At 41.5% G+C, this 21,256-nt stretch overlaps 2 protein-coding genes across 2 annotated transcripts in view; both read left to right on the forward strand.

The window, feature by feature from the left end:
- Positions 1 to 18,971, forward strand: part of LOC110852644 (corticotropin-releasing factor receptor 1) — a 28,834-nt gene extending 9,863 nt beyond the window's left edge. Inside the window, exons 5-12 of the mRNA XM_022100751.2 lie at positions 10,360 to 10,478; positions 12,830 to 12,956; positions 13,475 to 13,563; positions 13,646 to 13,713; positions 14,264 to 14,394; positions 15,096 to 15,184; positions 16,715 to 16,844; positions 17,612 to 18,971. Of these exons, the coding sequence (XP_021956443.1) occupies positions 10,360 to 10,478; positions 12,830 to 12,956; positions 13,475 to 13,563; positions 13,646 to 13,713; positions 14,264 to 14,394; positions 15,096 to 15,184; positions 16,715 to 16,844; positions 17,612 to 17,947 (1,089 nt within the window). The 3' untranslated portion in view covers positions 17,948 to 18,971. The remainder of the gene's footprint in view (positions 1 to 10,359; positions 10,479 to 12,829; positions 12,957 to 13,474; positions 13,564 to 13,645; positions 13,714 to 14,263; positions 14,395 to 15,095; positions 15,185 to 16,714; positions 16,845 to 17,611) is intronic.
- On the forward strand, positions 2,691 to 6,765 carry LOC118436224 (ATP-dependent DNA helicase PIF1-like). The gene is made up of 2 exons (XM_035853810.1): positions 2,691 to 5,591; positions 5,683 to 6,765. Exons 1-2 carry the CDS (start codon positions 4,767 to 4,769, stop codon positions 6,724 to 6,726), a joined length of 1,869 nt encoding a protein of 622 aa, XP_035709703.1. The 5' UTR covers positions 2,691 to 4,766; the 3' UTR covers positions 6,727 to 6,765.
- Positions 18,972 to 21,256: the final 2,285 nt, after the last annotated feature.

Raw genomic sequence — 21,256 nt, forward strand, 5'->3', positions numbered from 1 at the left:
CCACCAGGGTATATGTAGAGTTTCTATGAGTGGTAATTTGTATGGAAATGTACATTTCCTTTCACAGTGATATTTTTCTATTTTTTCCCCATAAGCTCAAATGTGGGGGCATTGTGAGACATTTGGTGCTATATGTGGAACATATAGTATGTTGTCCGGCACTCTTATGGGAAATGTCGATCGCTCGTACAAAAAAACGGTTTGACCTACAGGGATGGAATAACGTTCATTGGATACATCTGGGGAAGCTTTAAAATGACTTTTTTCTAATTTATGCTATCTTGAACCGTTTTTAAGATATTCAAGAAAAACCGTTTTTTCGGATTCGAAATCTTAAATGTTTCGCTGAATGAATTGGGTGCATGATATACTATTGCATGCTATAGCAAATATGTTCACAATGATTTTATCTATGATATTTACTTGAAAATTTTTTCGAAATGGAGCTTTGTTATGGCACCAGATTCGAATTTTCGAAAAATTTCGCGTTTTCAGCAACCAATTTCTCCACTGAGCTACAGCCAAGAGGATACATTTTGGTGACCTGAACTCAACGGGTTCGTATAGGGGAGGGTCCCGGCTAGTGCCCTCAACTAATTGACTTTTTCGAAATAAGCCTTAGTTTTCGAGTTATGGCGCGATTTCTGAATTTCAAACCAAAACAGCAAAAACTTGATTTAACCACCGAGTATACTTTAGATATAATTAAAATATTTTTTTAGGTTAATAAATACGTATAGAATTTATAATCCATCAATTATATGTTATCAACTTTCAAACTAAAATATTGATGAAGATGCAAATACAAATTTACTACTTATAGAAAAAAATAAGTTGTCTGCGTAGGCATATGGAGACTCGTCTCAGTGTACCCCTGTTGTGTGGGAACTCGACGAGCAGATACTTCAGCTCCATTGTTGCTTCCCGACATTTCTGCTTAAAATACAAAATAAATACAATATTTGTAGTACTTTTTAAATTACAAATTTTTAATTAAGTTTACGAGCAATGCCGTATAAGGCGAGGAAACGGCGAAAGTTGGAACAAATGAGGTGGGCAAAAAGATCAAATATTACAGCAACCGTATCTGAGGAGAACGAAATATCAAATATTGAAAATAATCAGGGCGAGGTAAATCGGATTGTCGATCCAACCGAGGAAGGAGCAATTCTCCCGCAGCCTACGCCCATTCATGCTAGCCCCCATTGCTCAGAAGAAACACCACAGCAAATACTCTTCAGGATCAACATTAATCAGGCTGCCGAATGGCGGTGCCGAATTTGTGACCGTACGTGGTACAGAAAGGGTATTCGGTGAGTATTTTGAAGATGTTGATAAAGTAGATATTTTAAAAATCATAATAATAAAATTATTTTCACAGATCACTAATTGTGACAAAAATCATTCACGACCTCCTAGCTGCTGTCGATAACAATTATGATCAGACGGTGAAATCCCAGCTCATTCCAGAGGTTTTGGAAATCATTGACTGTTGCAAGCGTTGTCACGAAAACTTAAAGAGGGGGAGAGTTCCTGCTGCTGCATTGGTCAACAATATGTTCGTCCCACCATCTCCGAATATCATCAAGAATCTAACAGAAGTAGAGTCGAGAGTGGTTAGTAGAGCGAAAGCGTTTCTGAAGATTTTCAAGTTGGGGCGAGGAAAAGGACAATCTGCATTACGTGGACAAGTCATCCATTTCGCGCAAAGTGTCGAAGAGGTCCAGGATCAGCTGAGACTTGGGCCAAATAATAATTATGGGACAGTTATAGTAAGTGAATCTGTGGAAAACTTTCCCCACTCGTCGACATACACGATTCGTCCCGCAGGTATAGCATATTTACGTGGTTGATCTATATTCGAGTATTAATTATTTAATTATTTAATTATTTCCTCCAGTGCTTCGAGAGGCGCTCCAGTGGCTGCTGGTCAACAACGATGGATACTCAAATGTCACCATTGAGCAGTTCAATTTGAATGGAATCCGTATCCAGGATCTAATGATTCAAGAAGAAAGTGCTACTCCAAGTCCAGTAATAAACATTAGGCAGCGTCAACATCGGGTAAATACTGGATACATCGCCATAACGGGAAAGACGTGGATGTCGTCGTTACAGTTAAGTTTCTGCCAAACGGCAGCCGTATTCGGGGAATCAGCCGGAAAGCAATGCACTGCAATTTCGGCGGTCGCTACAGTTTATGCAGCAGTTAAGCCGCCGAACGAGTGGACAGTCCAAGATGGAGACAGGATTTTGACTGAAGGTGACTTTTATGACAATCAATGTCGCAAGAAGTTGGTAGCAGGTATCAGAATTCAAATATTGTACCTGTCTCTAAGTTTAAGTATGATATATATGTACCATCCCACAGCTCGTGTAATCACGGAAGAGCATCAGCGTCCTGTCATTCCTGATCATCTTGCTGTGGACGAAATTCTTGGCGAGGTCCGAAATTGTTATGGAAACATTGTGCGCATCGAACTCGTTGAAGGCGGGACAGTCATTTATGGAGGATTCGACAAGTTTCTGAGGGAGGCCCAAACGATCACAACAAATTCAGTAGCTGATGCTTTATCCCAATTCCTTCATGGCCAATCAAATTACGGGCTCATTACGGCAGGCAAGTTTGTTAGAAGAAATCTTAATTAAAATGTATTGAAATATTTTTTAATCAATTCTAAATTCACACAGGTGCTTATACGATGGGACTGATTCGGACAGAGCGTTACATTTTCTACTTCGACAGTCATTCTAGGAGTCAGCAAGGCCATATATCTTTAGCTAAGTCCGCCAAAGCAGTAATCCTTAGGCTCGATCGTAACCACCCAGAAAGTATTAATCATATTAGATCTATTGTCAACAAAAATTGCGTGGGAGGTCCTGAATCCGCCATCATAACCATTACTCCCCTCAAACTCACAATAATCGACCAAGGACCCGACATAACACCGCCTCCAGCGATTCCGGGACCGTCTGACCTCCCAGAAGATCTGCCGCCAGAAACTGTGGTTTTTGGTGAAGAAGCTGCGGAAGACTGTTTGCTACACCCAGTGGACTACATAGAGCCACAGCTGGAAAAATTCAATCTCAATCGAACTGCAGCTCCACCCGTGAGATTAACTTCTGAGAATCACTTAGAAGAAAAATGTTTCATCACCTGCTTCCCACATGGAAAATTTGGATTGGATGAAAAGAGAGATGAACGATTTCGCATCACCACGCATGCATACTTTCAGACAAGGGTAATGTCGGGAGATCCTCGGTTCCACCGCATAGATTATCTCTTTTATGCACTTTCAAGATCTGAAGAGTCGATTATCCGAGCAAAAATTAATATCTGTGGGAACATGAAATACCAGGATTCTGAAAATGATAACGCTCCTGCAGCTGAAAATTTACATCTATACATGAGCGCAATTCGTGGCTCCAGATCTTATTGGAAGAGGTATACGGGGGACATAATGGCAATGATTATGAGGCTTGGTCCGCCAATATTTTTTCTAACGGTTTCCTACGACGACATGGGCTCAGCTGATGTGCTCAATGCAATGTGGAAGGCCGGTCATCCCAAAGACGACCCTCCTCCGGACAATATTCAAGATATGCCATTCGACTTTCGTCGGGAGTTATTAAACTCAAATCCTGTCGCCGCCGCCCGCCATTTCAATCTCAGGACAAATGAATTAATAAAATTACTGAACCAGGATCAAACGATATTTGGAAAGCCAGTAGTGGACTATACATTCCGGGTAGAGTTCCAAGACCGAGGTAGTCCACACCTTCATTCACTTATATGGATTCAGGATGCACCGAACCTTTCCACACCTGAAGGAATAAACTTTATCGACCGCAACGTGTCGTGCCGACTTCTAGGTAGTGGAATGGAGGATATTGTACGGCGATATCAGTCGCCGACATAGATACGACCAAGATACAAGATACGACCACGTGCTTTAAGAAAGGTTCCACGTGTCGGTTTGGGTTTCCACGACCTCTTGCATCTGAAACCACTCTGGAAGAAACCAACAATGGTCATGGAGTAATCCTAAGGCGTTGTCAAGGGGAAGAGCGGGTGAACAACTACCATCCGACACTGCTGAAGATTCTTCGATGCAACATGGATATACAGATTGTAACAGGCGTTGCCGCTGTCGCCCTTTATATAGCAAAGTATATCGGGAAAAATGAACCTGAAACCCTCCGTGATGACATTCGACACACCCTTCAGACTCTCCGTGAAAGTCGACAACCAATACGGGTACAAATGGAGAAGGTATGGATTTCGTTACTTAGTTTTCCAAAAAATTTTAAGAGGTACTATTCATCATTCATATTTTCATATAGGTCTCTCGGCTTTTATTAAGTCGCAGGACAGTAGGATCCCAAGAAGCTGCCTATCGTATGGCAAATCTTCCTATGAGACATACGTCACGTGCATTTGTATACATCCCGACCTATCTACCTGGTGATCGCATCAGATTGTTGAAGAAAAATGCATATCTAGAAAGGGATGAGGTACAATTTGCAAGGTATGTACAGTAAAATTGCATGAAAAAAATGTATAAATAAAACAGGAAATTTAAGTTGCCTATTTTAATTCTAGTAATATAATTGACAAATATTGCAATCGTCCTGAAGATCTACGAAATATATGTTTATTCGAATTCGCCTCCAAGTATCAGCCCGTACGAAATTATCAACAGGTAGATGATGATTTTGATGAAGGAGAGGAACAAGAACACCAACTACTACATGCCAATCGATTGATGCCACGATCTTTCTACCTTAAGGATAGGTCTATGGGACTCTGGAGAGAAAGAGCAAAGTACGCCGTAATCAAGAGCCCACCATTTCATAGTGACTCCGACGCGGAAAACTTTATCTACAGCCATCTACTACTGTACGTTCCATTCATTGAGGAGAATTTCACGGCGGACGGGGAATCTGTTACAGATGCATTTGAGAAGAATAAGGCCAATATTAGGACAACTTTGGACTTCCCTTTAATACGTCCTGATATAGAGAAAGATCTTGAAGCAGTAGCTCTTCATCTAGCTGATCTTAATCAGGACCCCCAAGAAACGCTTGCAATCCATGAGGTCGAGGAGTATCAATACCTTCCTGACGTCTATGACGGAAGTAATGTGCTTCCAGCTCAAGAAGAATATAGGATTGTACTTCTGAATGAAGCCTGCTTCATGGCTGAGAAGCTAAAAATGAACCAAGACCAAAAATTCATATACGACATGATTGAAGGACATTTATGCGATCCTAGCAGAGGTCAACTACAACTTTTCATTTCTGGAGCTGGTGGAACAGGAAAGTCGTTCCTAATTTCCTTGATGACGAACCTCATCTGTGCGAAGGAAGATGGACCAGGCCCAGCAGGTGTACTTTTGGCCGCCCCAACTGGAGTGGCAGCTTTAAATATAAATGGACAAACCCTTCATCGCACTTTCCAACTTGCTGTAGAATCTGGTTCTGTTCCACGTTACGCTCCTCTTGGCGCAATAATGCTGCAGAGAATGCGAGATAAATTTCGGGATGTTGAGTGGATCATCATGGATGAAGTATCAATGATATCTTATGAGGTTAGTATATTATCAATAACTAAATTAATACGTAATTTTAGGAAATATTATAAGTCATCTTTAATAAGTTAACTAAAATATTTTTGTTTAGTTATTCCGTCAAGTAAGCCAACGTTTGGGAGAATGTTTCGACAACACGCTGCCATTTGGAGGGAAAAATGTTATTGTCGTGGGAGATCTATTCCAGTTGGAGCCTGTTAATGGGCACTGCATCTATGATCAGCCACGACAGTTAGGAGCGGAAGAAAACCTTTGGAAGAATTTCGCTTTTAAAGAACTTACGGTCAACATGCGACAGGGTCAAGATCCACTCTTACATATCTGTAACAACCTACGAGAAGGAAACATCACCACTACTGATCTCCATGAGTTGCGGATGCGAGAGTTTAGTGAAGATACTTCGAGCACCGCTATGAAAGATAAATTCAAAGATGCTATTAGAATATTTCCTACAAGAAATCAGGCATCTATTTACAACCGACTCAAGACCAGGACTTTTCGTAGTGACCCTCACATAAAAGTCTATACTATCAAAGCGAGGGATAGTTTCTTTTCTGGAACCAAAGCTGGATCCCGTGCTCCGTTGGCATATAGCCACAGAGACAGCAATAAATGTGGTGGCTTCGTAAGTTCCATTGACTTAGCAGTTGGATCAAGAATTATGGTAATCCGGAATTCGCCGACAAACCGTTATTTAGTCAATGGCTCAATGGGAACGGTCGTCGGGTTCAAGTGGGAAGAACTTGCAAGGGAACAACATCATCACGGCGATCTCCCTTCAAGTGTATTGGTGAAATTTGACGATTGGCGCATTGCTGGGACTCGGGAAGGTGTCTATGAGTTAAAACCTACAGATGTGACATACACAGGGAAAGCAAAGGAAGAAATTCAAAGATGGATGCTACCTATTGTCCTTTGCTGGGCAGTGACAGTGCACAAGGTACAGGGAATCACCGTAGATAAAGCAGTGATCTATTTGGGAGCCGAGATTTTTGCCCATGGGCAAGCCTACGTTGCCTTAAGTCGCGTCAGGACACTGGATGGAGTCGCTATATTGGAACAGGACGACAACAAATTAACTGCGAAACCACCCGACAAACTTATAGCGGAGATGGCTCGGCTGCGCGCCTTATAGATATATATAGAGTATCAAAATATTGTCATGATTTGTAATATTAACAATTTGAATCTCTTGAATTAAAGTTGGACTGCTCGTTGCAATTAAAACGTATTTTTTTTACTTATTTGAATTATCATATTTTTAATATTAAGGTGAAAAGCATCAAATAAGTATTGCGGTAAAACCGCTGAAAAATCTATTTTTTCAAAACTAAAGATACTTACAATATTCTACAAAAAGGAGAGAAAAAGTAACAAACAAGGCGTAGAAAACATTTACCTGTATATAATATATTAGGGAAAAAATAGGGGCAATCAAAATAGGTAAAATAAAGAATAAAAAACAATAATATCGGAAATGTCTCGTCCTAATTGACAACCATGTAATGTTTAGGAAATACAATGAGAACAAATACGTGGCTAATGTGCACAGCTACAACTGAGGAATTCATGCATTAAAAACCAGTAATAAAAGTTTATAATCCTACAGAGCTATTCATGTTCGTCTTAACATATAGTTTACGTAATTTATATTTTTATTAGCATATTTAAGATAATAAGGAATCTTTAGAAATACCCAAAAATTGCTCCTATTTTTTTCCTAATATATTATATACAGGTAAATGTTTTCTACGCCTTGTTTGTTACTTTTTCTCTCCTTTTTGTAGAATATTGTAAGTATCTTTAGTTTTGAAAAAATAGATTTTTCAGCGGTTTTACCGCAATACTTATACTTAATGCATATTTACACTGATTATGTTTTGCAAAAGAGATTTAGGTCAATACACGTGGGGATTCTTCTTCGTGAAGAATGCCATCCAACTCCTCTCCGCAGAGTGGTCTCTGGAGTTGTTGCCTGTGACATTTGGTTGACTGCGGAGCATAATAATTTGTGTACAAGCAATAATATATGAACATGGGTCAAGTTAGCATTTCCACATTTTTTATTTTCCAACTTTTCATTCACAAAGAGGCGACGCTTTTGAAACTCCGACTCTCGCACTCCTCCTGTCAACTTCACTTTTACTCCTTCAAACCTCTCAGCCCTCAATCTGAGTTTGTGAGAAGCAGGATTTCTGGTGACATGAGCTCCAGGATGGAAGCCTATTCGGTCACCTCCTCAAATCTTGAAGATGAAAGTGTAGGCAAAAACGAGGACGGGGAGGAAAACGATACAACTCGACAGCTGTCATACAGATATTTGTTGGCACGCTCAAAACTGCCGTGCAACATTTTCTTCCTCTTATTCCCAAGCAAAATGGGACCCACTTCTCGTTTCATTGCCAAGTCTGGGTTCGCCTATTCACAAACCGTGATTTTTTACGTAATTGAAACTGACACGGTTGTAAAGGAGCGATTTATTCGGAGTTGGGAGGATGACCCCGAGGAATTTCCTTCCCACACGGCTCCATTAGCCCTGCTCACCTTCGCCACGAGTGACAACTTCCCAACATCGTTTAAACTCGGCGATTTCGCCGTTTTGTGTTACACTTGTAGCGACAAGTTTATAAATATTTGGGATGAAGTTGACAACGCGCTTGAGGTTGACCCCGTCAGCGTGCACAAGCAGTGGAACTGGGTGGGTCGTGGAGTAAAAGGCTTCATGAAGGCGTTCAACACGTTGGACGCTTCCCAACTTGACGTGAAACAATTCCCACGATTGCTCGAGTGTGAGATTTACTTTGACTCTGAGGAGCGCTGCATCGACATGCTGGTGCTTTGGCAGATTTTGCAAACTCGACTAAATTTTACCCTCGTTCAGGTTGACGATTACTTTGAGAGTTTGGAGGAACCTTCACTAAAAATTTGCATGGATTGCTTCTACGGTGCAGAACACCCAGAATCACATAGTCTCGTTTTCTACGCTGATGGCAAAAATATGCACTTTATATATTGCGAGGTAATCAGCAATTTGCAGGAACCAAGCTGGTTGTTTTTCCTGGAGCCTTTTGATTCTTGGATTTGGGTTGGGATCGTATCGTCGGGGGTGGTGTTATCGTTCGTGGGCAGAGATTTGGGCTATTTACTCTTCGTATTTCTGGTCCTGATCAATCAGCCGATGTCGAGAAAGCTGCCCATGTGGGGCCAACTGGCCTTGATGGCCACCACGGTGTTGAGCTACCAGTATCAGTGCTTTATGACCACCAACGTGATTCCGAGCAGTTAGCAGCTCAGCCGCTCTCCATGAACTCGTCCATAAAAATTATTTTGTGTTATTTCGCTTCACTGCTCCTTATTAGCATTTTCGTATTTTGGCTAGAAAACGTAACAGATGGCTTACTTTAATAAGAAAACTGCCACAATTGTCTCGCTACTTGTTTAGTTTAGCTATTCGAATCGATGAATGAAATGTGTGCTATTCAGACACATACATATGTGTAGATCAAAATGGGAAGATTAACTATCGTGATCCGTTCCTGCACGTGTATTTACTACTCAAATGAAATGGAAATAGTAATTCCAATAATCGTTTGAAGCCAGTTTCATGTTTCAACAGTATTGTTGCTAATTAAAATTCTTCAAAGAGCGGTGAAGGTTTCATCCAGATATTGAGATTTGAACAATAAAGTATGTGATTCACGTATGCGGTTTGCCTTTTAAGCATGAGCTGCGGTCGATATTCGTCGATTTATAGGAAGATTGAACCCATTCCTTAGGATAACACGTCCTGCGAAGGATATTAGAATTGTCTGCGCATCAAAAACAATATCATGTTTGTATTTATGCACGTCCTTGCTGAGGAGGAAAACTTGTGATGTGTTGAGGGCAAACAAGTGGAATTGTGGTCTCACATTGTTAGTGTTTTCACTTTAATTAGTTTCACTGGTTTGGAAAGTGGGCTTTCTTCTCGTTCAAGAATGATAACACTGTTTCCTGATTTGGGTCTTGGAAATAATTTATTGTATTTCGAGATTCCTAAATACATTCGACGCAAATCAAACTTTTCATCATAAATACATGTACATACGTACGCCAGTTCTACACATGGGCTTCTGAGAAAAATACCATTTTGCCCGATGTGTCAGTTATTTCCTTTGATGTTTTTTTACAAAGTGCCACAAATTGAACTTCCTCTCCAAACTAACTACACTTGCGAATTAAGGAAGCTGAACGGGAGATCTGGAAGGACGGAAGAGCCAATGTCATTAGCTTGTCTTCCATCCAGCATAGTTACACGATAGCGAGAGGATATTAGTCGAGTCATAAATTGAGCAAAATAATTGGAACAGGATCCATGATTTCCACCATCTCGCACTTTCATCTCCTTTTTGCGCCATTACCTCATCCTACGGGACGATTTCTCGTGAAAACCCTCTCTTCTTCCCGATACGTAAGACTGCAAATTGTGTGTAATGGTTATTTCACTTTCTTTGAGTCTCCTAAGACAAGAGGCCAGAAGTCGTAGTACTTCTCGGAACTGCAAGAAACTCCCTTCCGACCAACTGCCACCAAATCTTTCTCTATCTTCGCTGGGATTAGATATTCTCCTCCGCAGGGAGAAGGATCTGACGAGGAGAAAAAATTATTTGTCCCTCCAAAAGAAATGAATTATTGATTATTAACGCCACCAGCACCACTGCCACGTGGCGAATATTGTCTCCAGAAGGTGTACAATTATTGTGAATGTTTTCTTTTTTTGTGATTTCAGGCAGCCGAGTACGAAGAGGAGCGAGACCTTGTGGTCCAAGTGCGGTACATCTTATTCATTGGGTCAATCCTCTCCTTCGTCTGTCTCGTGTCCTCCCTGTTCATCTTCTACTACTTCAAGTGAGCCACTTCAATTCAGCATTTTGCTTCAAAATTCACTTTGAAGTTGTCTGCATGCTCATTTGTCCTCGTCCTTGGTTACATCATCAGTCGCATTCATCCGCAGTAATACCTGTTACGTGTCGCGTAATACGCATACGTATCACATTAAAAGACGACAAGTTGCATAAGCCGCCTAGTTAACGTACCATGATGAAGTTGACAAAGTCCTTGTACAACTTGTACAACACTGAGCTCGACTGACCGTCTACTCGAGGGTATTACAACCGTTGTGTGCACTGACATTTGAAAAATATGATCATTTTGTTGATTGGATGTTACATATCCGCCCGGCTTTGCAGAGTGTTGACTATGTAGCCGCAAAAATGAGAGATTATTTAGGGTCGGGTCGACATTATGCAATACGAGTTTTCTTTTTAGGATATGAAAGCTTGAGACGCTCGTCTCAATTGAAAGGAGTCGTCTGACCATCTTATTTTCCAATCTTAATCCAAAGACGACCGTCGACTCCAAAGTTCTTCCCTTTAGTCGAGTGTTTGTGAGGAGAGAGGCTACCAAAAAGTGAGGAGAAAGTGGTGAATGTCAGCTTTTAAATTACTTTGGACTGGTGCTACGCGTGAATGTGCACCCGTCTTCCTCGCAGCCTGGATCTGCCTGATTACATCTTCTTATTGCTTCGAGAAATTACAAATTAAGCCGACTCTACGACCAAGTAATGAGGCGGCAGATGGTGTATGAGACTTTTCCCTCTAATGCTCCTTCCCGTATTGCTTACGTCAAACACAGCATTTCCCATTCCACTCATTTCTCCACCAATAACAAGAAATGCCAATTAAAAACAAAGTCAGCATGCATGCATTCTACTTCCTAAGCATTTAGTTGTTCGGAAGCTCCTGTAGATTAATTTGATATGCTTATAAATACATATCAAATACTGCATACAGATTACACGGAATATCAGCATCAATATCGGAACATGCTGCGAGACTTAACTTTGTCAAACTTTTTAAAACTTTTCAATATTTTATGCTCATAATTTACTATTTTTGGGATGAAAGTCAAAGTCACAGAAGTGTACGCGGACTGAGTCGCTGTATCGAGACATGCACGAATATCTCAGACCTTTCATATTTAGCAGAATGTTTACGAATATTTTGTCATGTGTGACTAAAGTGCTCAGCCAGTTTCAATTCTCCCAAATAAGTAACTACCTCATTACACTCTTGGCAGCTCCTTCTAAGGTGTGAGATGGACATTGTTGGCCCTGTAAAAAGTACGAAGGAGAAAACGACTGAGCGATTCGGATCATATAAACAAATTTTGATTGAATTGCTTAGATCTGACAAGCGAGAGATCAAGATCACTTTGCATTTTAGAGCACTGATGAGATGAGCCCATTCAAATATGAAAGTAAGCTGCCTTGAATCCAGCCACGGTCGAGGGGTTGGGTCGAGTAGATCCAATCTACCAGATGTCAACTTGATCTGCACTTGAGCTCTAAAAATTTAATCCCACTTGTGCACAACTGTCTGCTCGCATCGAAATGTCAGTGTCGTTGATCATTGACGCCCACATGTGGGAAATACCCTCTTCAAATAGGAATGACCTTTCTTAATCCATCCTAATTCCACGTCGACAGACACACAGTTTAAATAATGGGCGGGTAAGGAGTGCATAGCAATTCGCAGCAAGTGGGCTGTGAACATTCAATGACCTTGGCGATTATAAACCAATCTCGCAATTATTCAAGACAGGAAGAGTGCTTTTGTTAAGTGAAAAATGTACAAGAGTTGCCTATTCCGCTAAAGTTTAATAAAAAGCTTTTAAGAAAGTTGCAAACAACAACCTCGCTTTTCACTCTAATGCACAGGATGAGGATGAAACGTGGCACTAATAATATGGGCCTTAGCCCACGCAAATTCGTACGTGTCCGTGCAATAATCCTGCCTCAAGAGCAGGAGAAAAGCCAAGCCAGAGTAGCCAATTTCCTTCCGCAGGCCAATAATGCGCCCAGTGGCGTTGAGCTAATGGGGGACGTATACATACATATTTATGGAGGATGGCTTTCACCGCTATCTTTATACCTACGTTCGTATGTATACACACGTAGCGTGTCAATTTCCCTCCTTATCTCCTCTTCTCCCAGACGGTGGCTTCATGTACATACATCGATGCAAGTGGAAAATGTGAGCATATCTGAATACAACAAGGACAAAAGATGGGTTTGAATTTAATTTGGGCAATTTCCGTGGCATTGCCGTTGTCAGAATGGACTTCTTCCTGGCACTTGTGTGTGCAATTTAAAGTAATTTAACCTGCTTTAATACAATTATGTGCACATTCACTTTCAGATGTTTGCGCTGCGACCGTGTTACCGTTCATGTCCACCTGATGGTCGCCCTGACTCTGCGATGTATCCTCCTCGTGGTCATCACGGAACCCTTCATTTTCCATCGCGAGAAACACTACCGCAACGTGGTGAGTATTACCTTCTCTCTCTGTTTTGTTGTGCATGGCGTGTGTAATAGTTTCGTGCCGATTGCCCTCTTACGTATTCCGTGAATCAGACATTCGCAGATTATGTGCTCTCAGCATGGAATTTGGAACGGAATGTTGAATCTTATTGTATCTGGGACACCCACTAAAATTCGGATGAAAGCCAAGTGAAAGCAATTAGAAATGTTGTTGAATAGAACTTACATAAATAGAATCCTCTCATCTTAAGTTATGCGTATAAAAATTTATGCGCCTACAGATGTACAAGTGCTCTAAATATAGCACTAATTATTTTAGAATTTCCTGTGAACACGTTATATTTATAGGATTCATTGGGAGAAGTGCTCTTCTTCTTCTTCCAGGAATCCTCCGACCTCCCCAGCTACCACTTTAAATCGCAATGAAACAACCCCTTTGTGACGCTTTTAGAACTCTTCATTTTTCACAAAGTCACTCACCACGCAGCAAAAACAACTCGATGAAATTATTTTCGTTTTCAGGATTTCGTGTGCAAAACCGTGCTATCCATCAACTTGTACGCAACAGTTACAAGCATCCACTGGATGTTTTTACAAGGAGTGTACCTCCAGTAAGTACATACCCCAGAATACATACGTAGTAATGGGAAATTGACGAACTTTCTAACTCTTGCTCTTTTACGATGCATTAAGTGGGAAGCTAACAACCAACGTATTCGACAAGGGCACTCCTTTCAAAATCTACTACGCCGTCGGTTGGGGTAAGTCTTTCAATTACATTATCTCCAAGTAATCAACTGGTGGCTGGCTGGCGAAATGCTTTCACGGTTACGCGATGCGATGAGCGAATAAAATTTACTTTGTTGAGAATGCGAAATTCAGAAGCTACACACAAGACTCGTTTTGGCCTTCCTCCTTTCCTCTCCCTTCGCTTGTGTGGGTTGCAATCTTTGTCATTCGAGGAGATAACAGTTGCTTACGTGAAATGCTCCAGGCTGCCACATACGCTGCCACCTCTACTCACGCCATCAGAATGTTCTGCATGGGAAACCTCTTTTGTTTGAATCTTTTTGTACGTTAATTACCTCATAAATTTCAACACTGCAAGTATTCCCATCATTTTTCTTGCATAACTGGTGGGCTACATATCTTAAGTGAGGAAGGACAATTCTTGCGTAGCCAAGTGGGTCCAATAATCCAGATAGTTTGCACTGGTCGTGACCATGAGTGCCGGGCCGGGCTTATTATTATGTACAGTGGTCTGGGTGTTGTGTGAACTAGTCTAATTTCTGATCCTTCTGTTTCAAACAGGACTTCCACTCGTGCTGATCTGCAGTTGGGCTTCGGCGATGGAGATGTTTCATCCCGTGGAATGCTGGAAGGATTACAGTGATCAACCGTACATTTGGGTGCTGCTCGGGCCAATGATATGTGCTCTCGTGGTACGTCACATTTTAGTGTCCAGAGAGGATTAATATGTACCTAAGTATGCACATGCAGACCGTAAAGCATTCGTGGTTGCCCCTTAATTTGGAATTCAGAGCAAGAGGAGGAGGAGAGGCGACATATACATTTGCGTAATACCAGACACTTCCTAAATTAAATATTGCACTTAAAATTCTAAGATGTCGTGTCAAGCGGTCGACACGCTACGTATGGATGTATGTGCTTTGCATAAAGTAGTGGCAACGTACGTATAATATGTAAGTCGTTCCTCCTTCGTGGCGTCCTCCACGTTCCTCTTATCTGTTTTAACCTTGGTCAACGCCAGCAGTCATAAATCAACAATTTTGACTGAATTTGGAAGAAAGTCGCCAAGAGTGAGCGTTCTTCTTTGGAGAAAACTAATATTAAACTGGGCACATCTTATCCTTGCATTGTACGAGGAGAAGGGAAAAGTCAATAATAATGGCTCTGAGCTACCCACTGCCAGCTATGGAAAGGATAACCCTTTCGATCTACATATATATTTATATCCAGCATGAAATCCCACTTGCTATGAGTACCGAGATGTGCCTCGTTTCATTATTATTCTCACAGATTCTCAATGGGCCATGTAAACTAAACTAAGTTTTCTGATAAGCACGATAAGAATAATATTGAAGTTACCTACTTATCATAATTTTTACGCTCTTTTTTTCAGGCCAATCTTCTCTTTCTCATCAACATTATGAGAATACTTTTGACCAAAATTCAGCTGTCCACTTCATCCGGAGATGCTGCTCAGTTCAGGTGAGTTTTGTGGGGAAAGCAATTTTGTACACTAAATACATTAGTAAAATTCTTATTTTACGAGCTGCAGACAGTCCTGTGGGAATGGGGTTAAATCAGAAATGCAAATTCTTGAGATACGACTTGCATGTTACGTATAGCGCCGTATTAAAATTGCAATTTTAAAACCCTGTTGGGGAAAGCAGAGCAAAATTTAAGATCAAAGTCAGATTTTATTCAACTCTGTTTATGAAATAAATTGTGATCCTCTCTCAAATTGTTGTGTTAGATCTTTCTCAGCCGTTCCCTTCACCTTTCGGAGGAGCCGAAAAATAGTTTGTAGGCAGAACTCTGAGAGGAAAGAAGACAAGGAAATTAGAATTCTCTCAACTCTGCAATAACCGTCTTGTAGTGAAAATGGGAAATAATGTCGAGATTGCCAGAGTCATAAATTTGATTTATATTGAGCACGGTGTTGTACGTGCCTGGCAGGAAACGTGGTACAAGTTTCTTTACTGTTTTATTAGCGGTTGGTGGAGAGGGAAAACTACACCTGCACGCTTTGCCCAGCATTGACCGCACACACAACATGGCCACACACGATACGAAATTTATGCAACTTGCAACTTTCTCCCAATATGTCCTCTCTCTTCCTGGAGAGAAAAGCGATCCCCTTGACATCTTTTAACTTTAGTGTCGTCCGTTGTCGCGCATTTCGATAAAAACCTTCATGCTGTTCGATTATTGAAACACTTGGTCGGATAAGAAAAACATTTCCATGAAAAACTCAAGTGATTGAAGTAAACTTTTATTAGAGTGCAAAACATTGATTTAGCATCAATTTTGGATTTTCTGCTACACTTTGGAAATAAAAACTTTTCCAAGTTGAATATTTTTCTTTGGGATTTGGGTACACACAAGTTGGATAAAAAAAATAAATGTAAGTAGTCGAAAAAGTTGTTGTACTGGTGTCCTTCAAAAGAAAATGTACCCAACATACGCCCTCCGTCTCAATTGAAATAACATGTGCACAAAAAATGTGTGCAAAATTCTTGCTCGACTGATGCATTTTTCGCTCGCCGAAATTATAATACTTATGACACTTGCGAATCACCCGTCATTTTCTGTAATGCAGCAGCGCAGATGTGCATGTTACGCCCACACCATTTCGTTAAATCTAACGCCCAGTTCTTCCAGACAATCCAAATATGCTTCTTATGTAATCCAGAGTATTAGCCTTGCAGTTATTTGGTCATGGCGGGTTGGTTACCCGTACATACAACTTCATGCATGCGGTCAGGTCAAACGTCAGCATTTCGCTCGCAGCACGGATGGTGTGGCCCAATTCCTTAGATTACGTACGTGGCATTGACAGATTCATTTGTTCTCTGCCACCTCGATCAATATTCAAAAGTGAAAGTACTGTCTGTGAATAAAAACTTGGTCCAGCGGAGCCATACGACCGTCAACGAAACACCTTTTTACGTGTCTGCCAAAATTGTACTCGTAAATCAATACTCAACTCGTTTGTGGTTTTTTTGTGGTTTTCAGACGAGCAGTTAAAGCAACTATATTGTTGTTCCCACTCCTCGGGATAAACAACCTCCTTTTCCTCTACAATCCGGGGGGAGGGATGAAGCGAACTTTTGTCATTCTTAACACAGTATTCCAGTCTACACAGGTCAGTAACAAGTTACGACGACGGTTTGCTTTTCCCTTTTTCTGTCGCCTTGCTTTTCCGCTTTTCCGGTCAGACTTGATGCAGCCAAGATTGAGTTCCGGAGAGATTTTATTCCTTTGACGGCTCATTTTTCACCCTTTAATCAGTTCCATCGCCCCACCGTTTGTACACGTCCATGTCCATTTCCACTTCCCATCATTCATATGAACCCACGTCGCCCAAATAATATGTACAAACTTCCAGCAGTCCTGCCAAACGTATGTATGTGTCCACTCGCTTGGTGATGATGTTTGCAAGGCGTCAATAATTGACCAGCCAGAACATAGCTTACATTAGTTTAAAGCAGACACATATCTATGAGTCTGCATGACAGATCGAAAATCACCCGTGCATTGAGAATTTATCTGCGTAGATAGTTCTCGAATTGTGTTTACATGGTCAATGAAATGAAAAGGATGAGCTTATTGGAGCAGGAGTTTCATTATGTAAGTTCGAATTGCGTAAGTGTTGAGTGAGTGAGAACATAAGTGAATTTCAATGTAGCTCTCAAGTTTACAAAATAAGTACTCGCCCCCGTGCAGTTACATATGAGCACCTATGTATGTGCATGTATGAAAGTAGTGCTGTATGTACCCTCACCACTTCACCATCAGCATGAATGAGTTTGTGTCCCCGCCTTTGTGTGTGATCTTATCCAATTAATCCAACCCACCACAGCCTCCCATACACAATGCGTCAATTAAATTTCCGTCTCCTTATTTGAACAGGGCATCTTTGTCTCGGTCCTCTACTGCTTTTTGAGCAGTGATGTAAGGGACGCCATTCGTCGGCAGTACAGAAGGTTTGCTGCTCGTCGCAGTGCAAACAGCGTTCGTCGGAATGCCCGCAGCAACCGGAGCTCCAAGTACGGCAACGGGGAGACCTTCTGCATTGGTCCCACCACGGGCGAGCAAAGGGCCCTCTTCATCACTCCCACCCACTTCAGGAGCAAGTTTAGGGCGGCGGAGTCGTCTCGAAGTCAACCAAGTAAGAGCCCCTCGCCCGAGACCATCAACAACATCTTGCCCTCGGAAACACCGTCACCCCCTCGCCCAACGGCCTGAATGGTGATCACCACGTCCTTGGCACGACGACCCCCTCGAGCATCATGGGCTGCGGGGTGATCGGGGTTGGGAGTGGCGCCAGGAAGGATAATCGATGCCAACAAGTCAGCATTCCCATGAGAGACTTCACTAACCTACTCAAGAAGAACTAAAGAATAACTGAGGATGATGGCTCCTTCTTCCGCTCCTCACTCCGTTATTTTGTTGGCTCTTTGTTGGTGTGAGAATGGAGAATATTCGGATTGAAGAAGGAGGAGAGAGCCGAGGAGCCAGGGTCGTCGTCGAATGGTGGGCGATATGCGCCTCATACATAAAATTGATTGACCCGAATAACTGAAATATTTCCCATACTACTCTCTTTTATGACACTGAAGGATGAATGTGAAAAGTGTCAAAACGAGAGAAAGTCGATCGATGTATCCCGAGAATGTGGTTGTCAATTTGTTGTCATACTTAATAATGTTCGGTGTACATACACTGCGTATATGAAATTCAATGTCGTCGTCGCCCTCATTGTTGGTCCTTGGTGTTGTTCATCCCGTCGTTGTTGCGGTGAGGTTGACTGATTAAATGTACATATTCTGAAAAGTCATGGGGAGAAAACTTTGTTCGATCTCGCAGCTATGTGACGTGATTAAATGTGAAATGGGTTTATTTGGTGACGAGCCAGCGACATTTATTATTTCATTATCTATATCAACAAAACGTAACCTTTTGTACCTGTACCCCTGTAACGTACGTACATATTTCGATGTTCTTATTCCGTACACTTATTTATGCATGAAGAGAGGAAATGGGACGGATTTTTGGTGTTGCATCTCAATATTGTCTGTTCTCGTTAAATATAAGAAATATATATTAAAGATATATATTAAAGACTATTGTACGTGTTCGGGAGACCAAGCCATGAAGCGCATGCAGCAGATGCAGGCTAAAGTGCAAGATGTATGTTAAGTGACTACATATTCATTGGATTTATGACGTGTAACGTAAATAAAAGTAATTTGTACTTGACACTCTGGAACATTTATAAATAGCATTGTCGGAGGAACAGGAGGGAGAGAAATATTATTTATTTTCATACGATGATGATGACGATGTTGCGGAGTGGAGTGGAGCATAAAGCAAGAAAGAGAAAGTTAAGGACAGGTCAGAAAGCCAAAATTCATCAATCCCACTCCGCCCGTCACAAATCCGACATGATCTACTCCACATCGTGCGGAAAGGTATAATATTATTAGTCTACTCTACGTGGCTATTGTTGCACTGTAGACACAACAAAAATAGGAGTCGACCGGAATTCGAAATTCATGTCGAAAATCGGGCGAAATAAATTCGGCTCGTATACATGTGTGTATGTTTGTTTGTCCTCCTCGTCCTGTTCTTTGGTGGATGATTGGGCTGCATTAGCCCAGCGCTTCTAAGTAGTGGCAGAGCACAAAGGTCTATTTATCAACTTTATTATCCCATCTGTCAAACTCCACTTCCACGCTTTCACCACCACGACCACATCCACAGCTAAGAAAGCGCCGAGTGAGAGCCGTTCACCAATGATGAGCTCTCTGAATGGGAAAAGTTTGCGGAGAGCTTCTACATTTTTACTCCTACGTTCCAACGTGTGCATGATTCCCATAGCCAACAATTTGATTTCCGTCGTCCCCACTTTTCCTCTGAAAATAACAGGAAACATGTATTATTTCCAGTTTTGTTCGTTTCTTGGCTCACCCGAATTCATCCCGAATTCCAATAACATGTTTATTAACCCAGTTATGTAGGTTTACATTATCATGGAAATTGAAGTCCCAGCCTGTGGTGTAGGACCGAATATGAATAAAATCACGGGGTTATGAAACGAGGGTTGAGAGCACCTGGGCTTCTTTCGCACATGGAATATTGCATTATTTGTGCTGACTGCGAGGAAAGATGAGACGATCATGGTCTAAACAAATACAAAAAGTGGCTTCCAGCTTGGGAAAGTAATAATGTGGGATTTTATAGAAACATGTAAAATCCACCCCCACCAATGACAAGTCATCAAATATTTTGATGGATAGAAGGAGCAAAAATAGCGACCCCGCCTTGCTTGGCAGCGCTTTGTATCAAAATTACACAAAAAAGTCCTAAAAACCATAAATGTCAGACAATCTAAAATACCAAGTGTTTTTTACATATCCCGATCAAGAGCTTATCCACCCGAAGGTTTGTCTACTCGTTTTGTAGAAGCGAAAGCGAATTCACGTAAGGACTTCAACATAATTCACATTATATGAACTTAAATCTTGACTCTGGCCATGAAAAGCTTTTATTAAAAGGTTTTTATTTTCATATAGTTCTCTTTTTGCTTGGCTAAGCACATGAATGGTTTATTTTTAACGAAATAAAATGTCATGGGTGTGGTAGAGAATAAAAATTAGAGGCTCAGATGGACGATATCTGACGTCTGACATGAATGCTCAAAGTTGAAACTGGTCTCATGTTGTCCTAATAAAAAGGTTATTGAGAAAGGTCTGTCTGCCTGCATTGTGTGCTCCGTCCAAGGTTGTTCCTACCACTGTTGATTCGATCATCGCTCGAGTTCACAGCTTTTTCTTCGCTGTGAGAGAGGAGAAACTGCGGAAAAAGAAACGTTTGATGATGATTTGACTTGTAAGTAAGTATGTAATACGCAGGAAGAAAGCCACGCCATATTTCGAGCAGGGGGTTCTATGCTTTCACCATAATGCTCGCAAATTCTACGAGGATTGGATTGTACGTGGATAAGGAGTGAACTCAATTTCTTATTTTGCTATATTTGCTGATTTGTCATGGTCTTGTCGAAAGAAAATCAGGACTTTGTCCGACCAAGGCGGTGGCTGGCTTAGTCTGCAACAAATCCGAAATGCAGGGAGCATATGAAGCTGCTGGCAGAAGAGTGAAGTTAATAAATCTTGGTGGCTGGGCTAGGCGCATAGCCGCACCACCGCTCCTCGTCGTCTCGGCCGGATTGCATAAATACTATCGCGGTGACATGGGCCCATTATTTGATCGTCGTTTCACCTAAAACTGAAGCAATAGCTGACAGTGGTATGGAATCAATGGGATGGGGCTCGTGGGAAACTGGAGGTTATGCGTCTCTGCATTCCTCGCTTTCTTTTACACCCGTACTTATTATTGCCAAGGCTGAAACTCACTGCCTGCTTGGTCTCTCTCCTCGTCGTGTCTGTTCAGAAAAGTCTACTCAAACTGAACCATATTCACCGCCCCTCTCGCTCTACGCTCTCTCTGTAGCAGAGCCATTCACTTTCTCCAAATTATTCGATGTCCATGTCA

The sequence above is a fragment of the Folsomia candida genome, unplaced genomic scaffold (genome assembly GCF_002217175.1).
Source record: "Folsomia candida strain VU population unplaced genomic scaffold, ASM221717v1 Fcan01_Sc007, whole genome shotgun sequence".
NCBI lineage: Eukaryota > Metazoa > Arthropoda > Collembola > Entomobryomorpha > Isotomidae > Folsomia > Folsomia candida.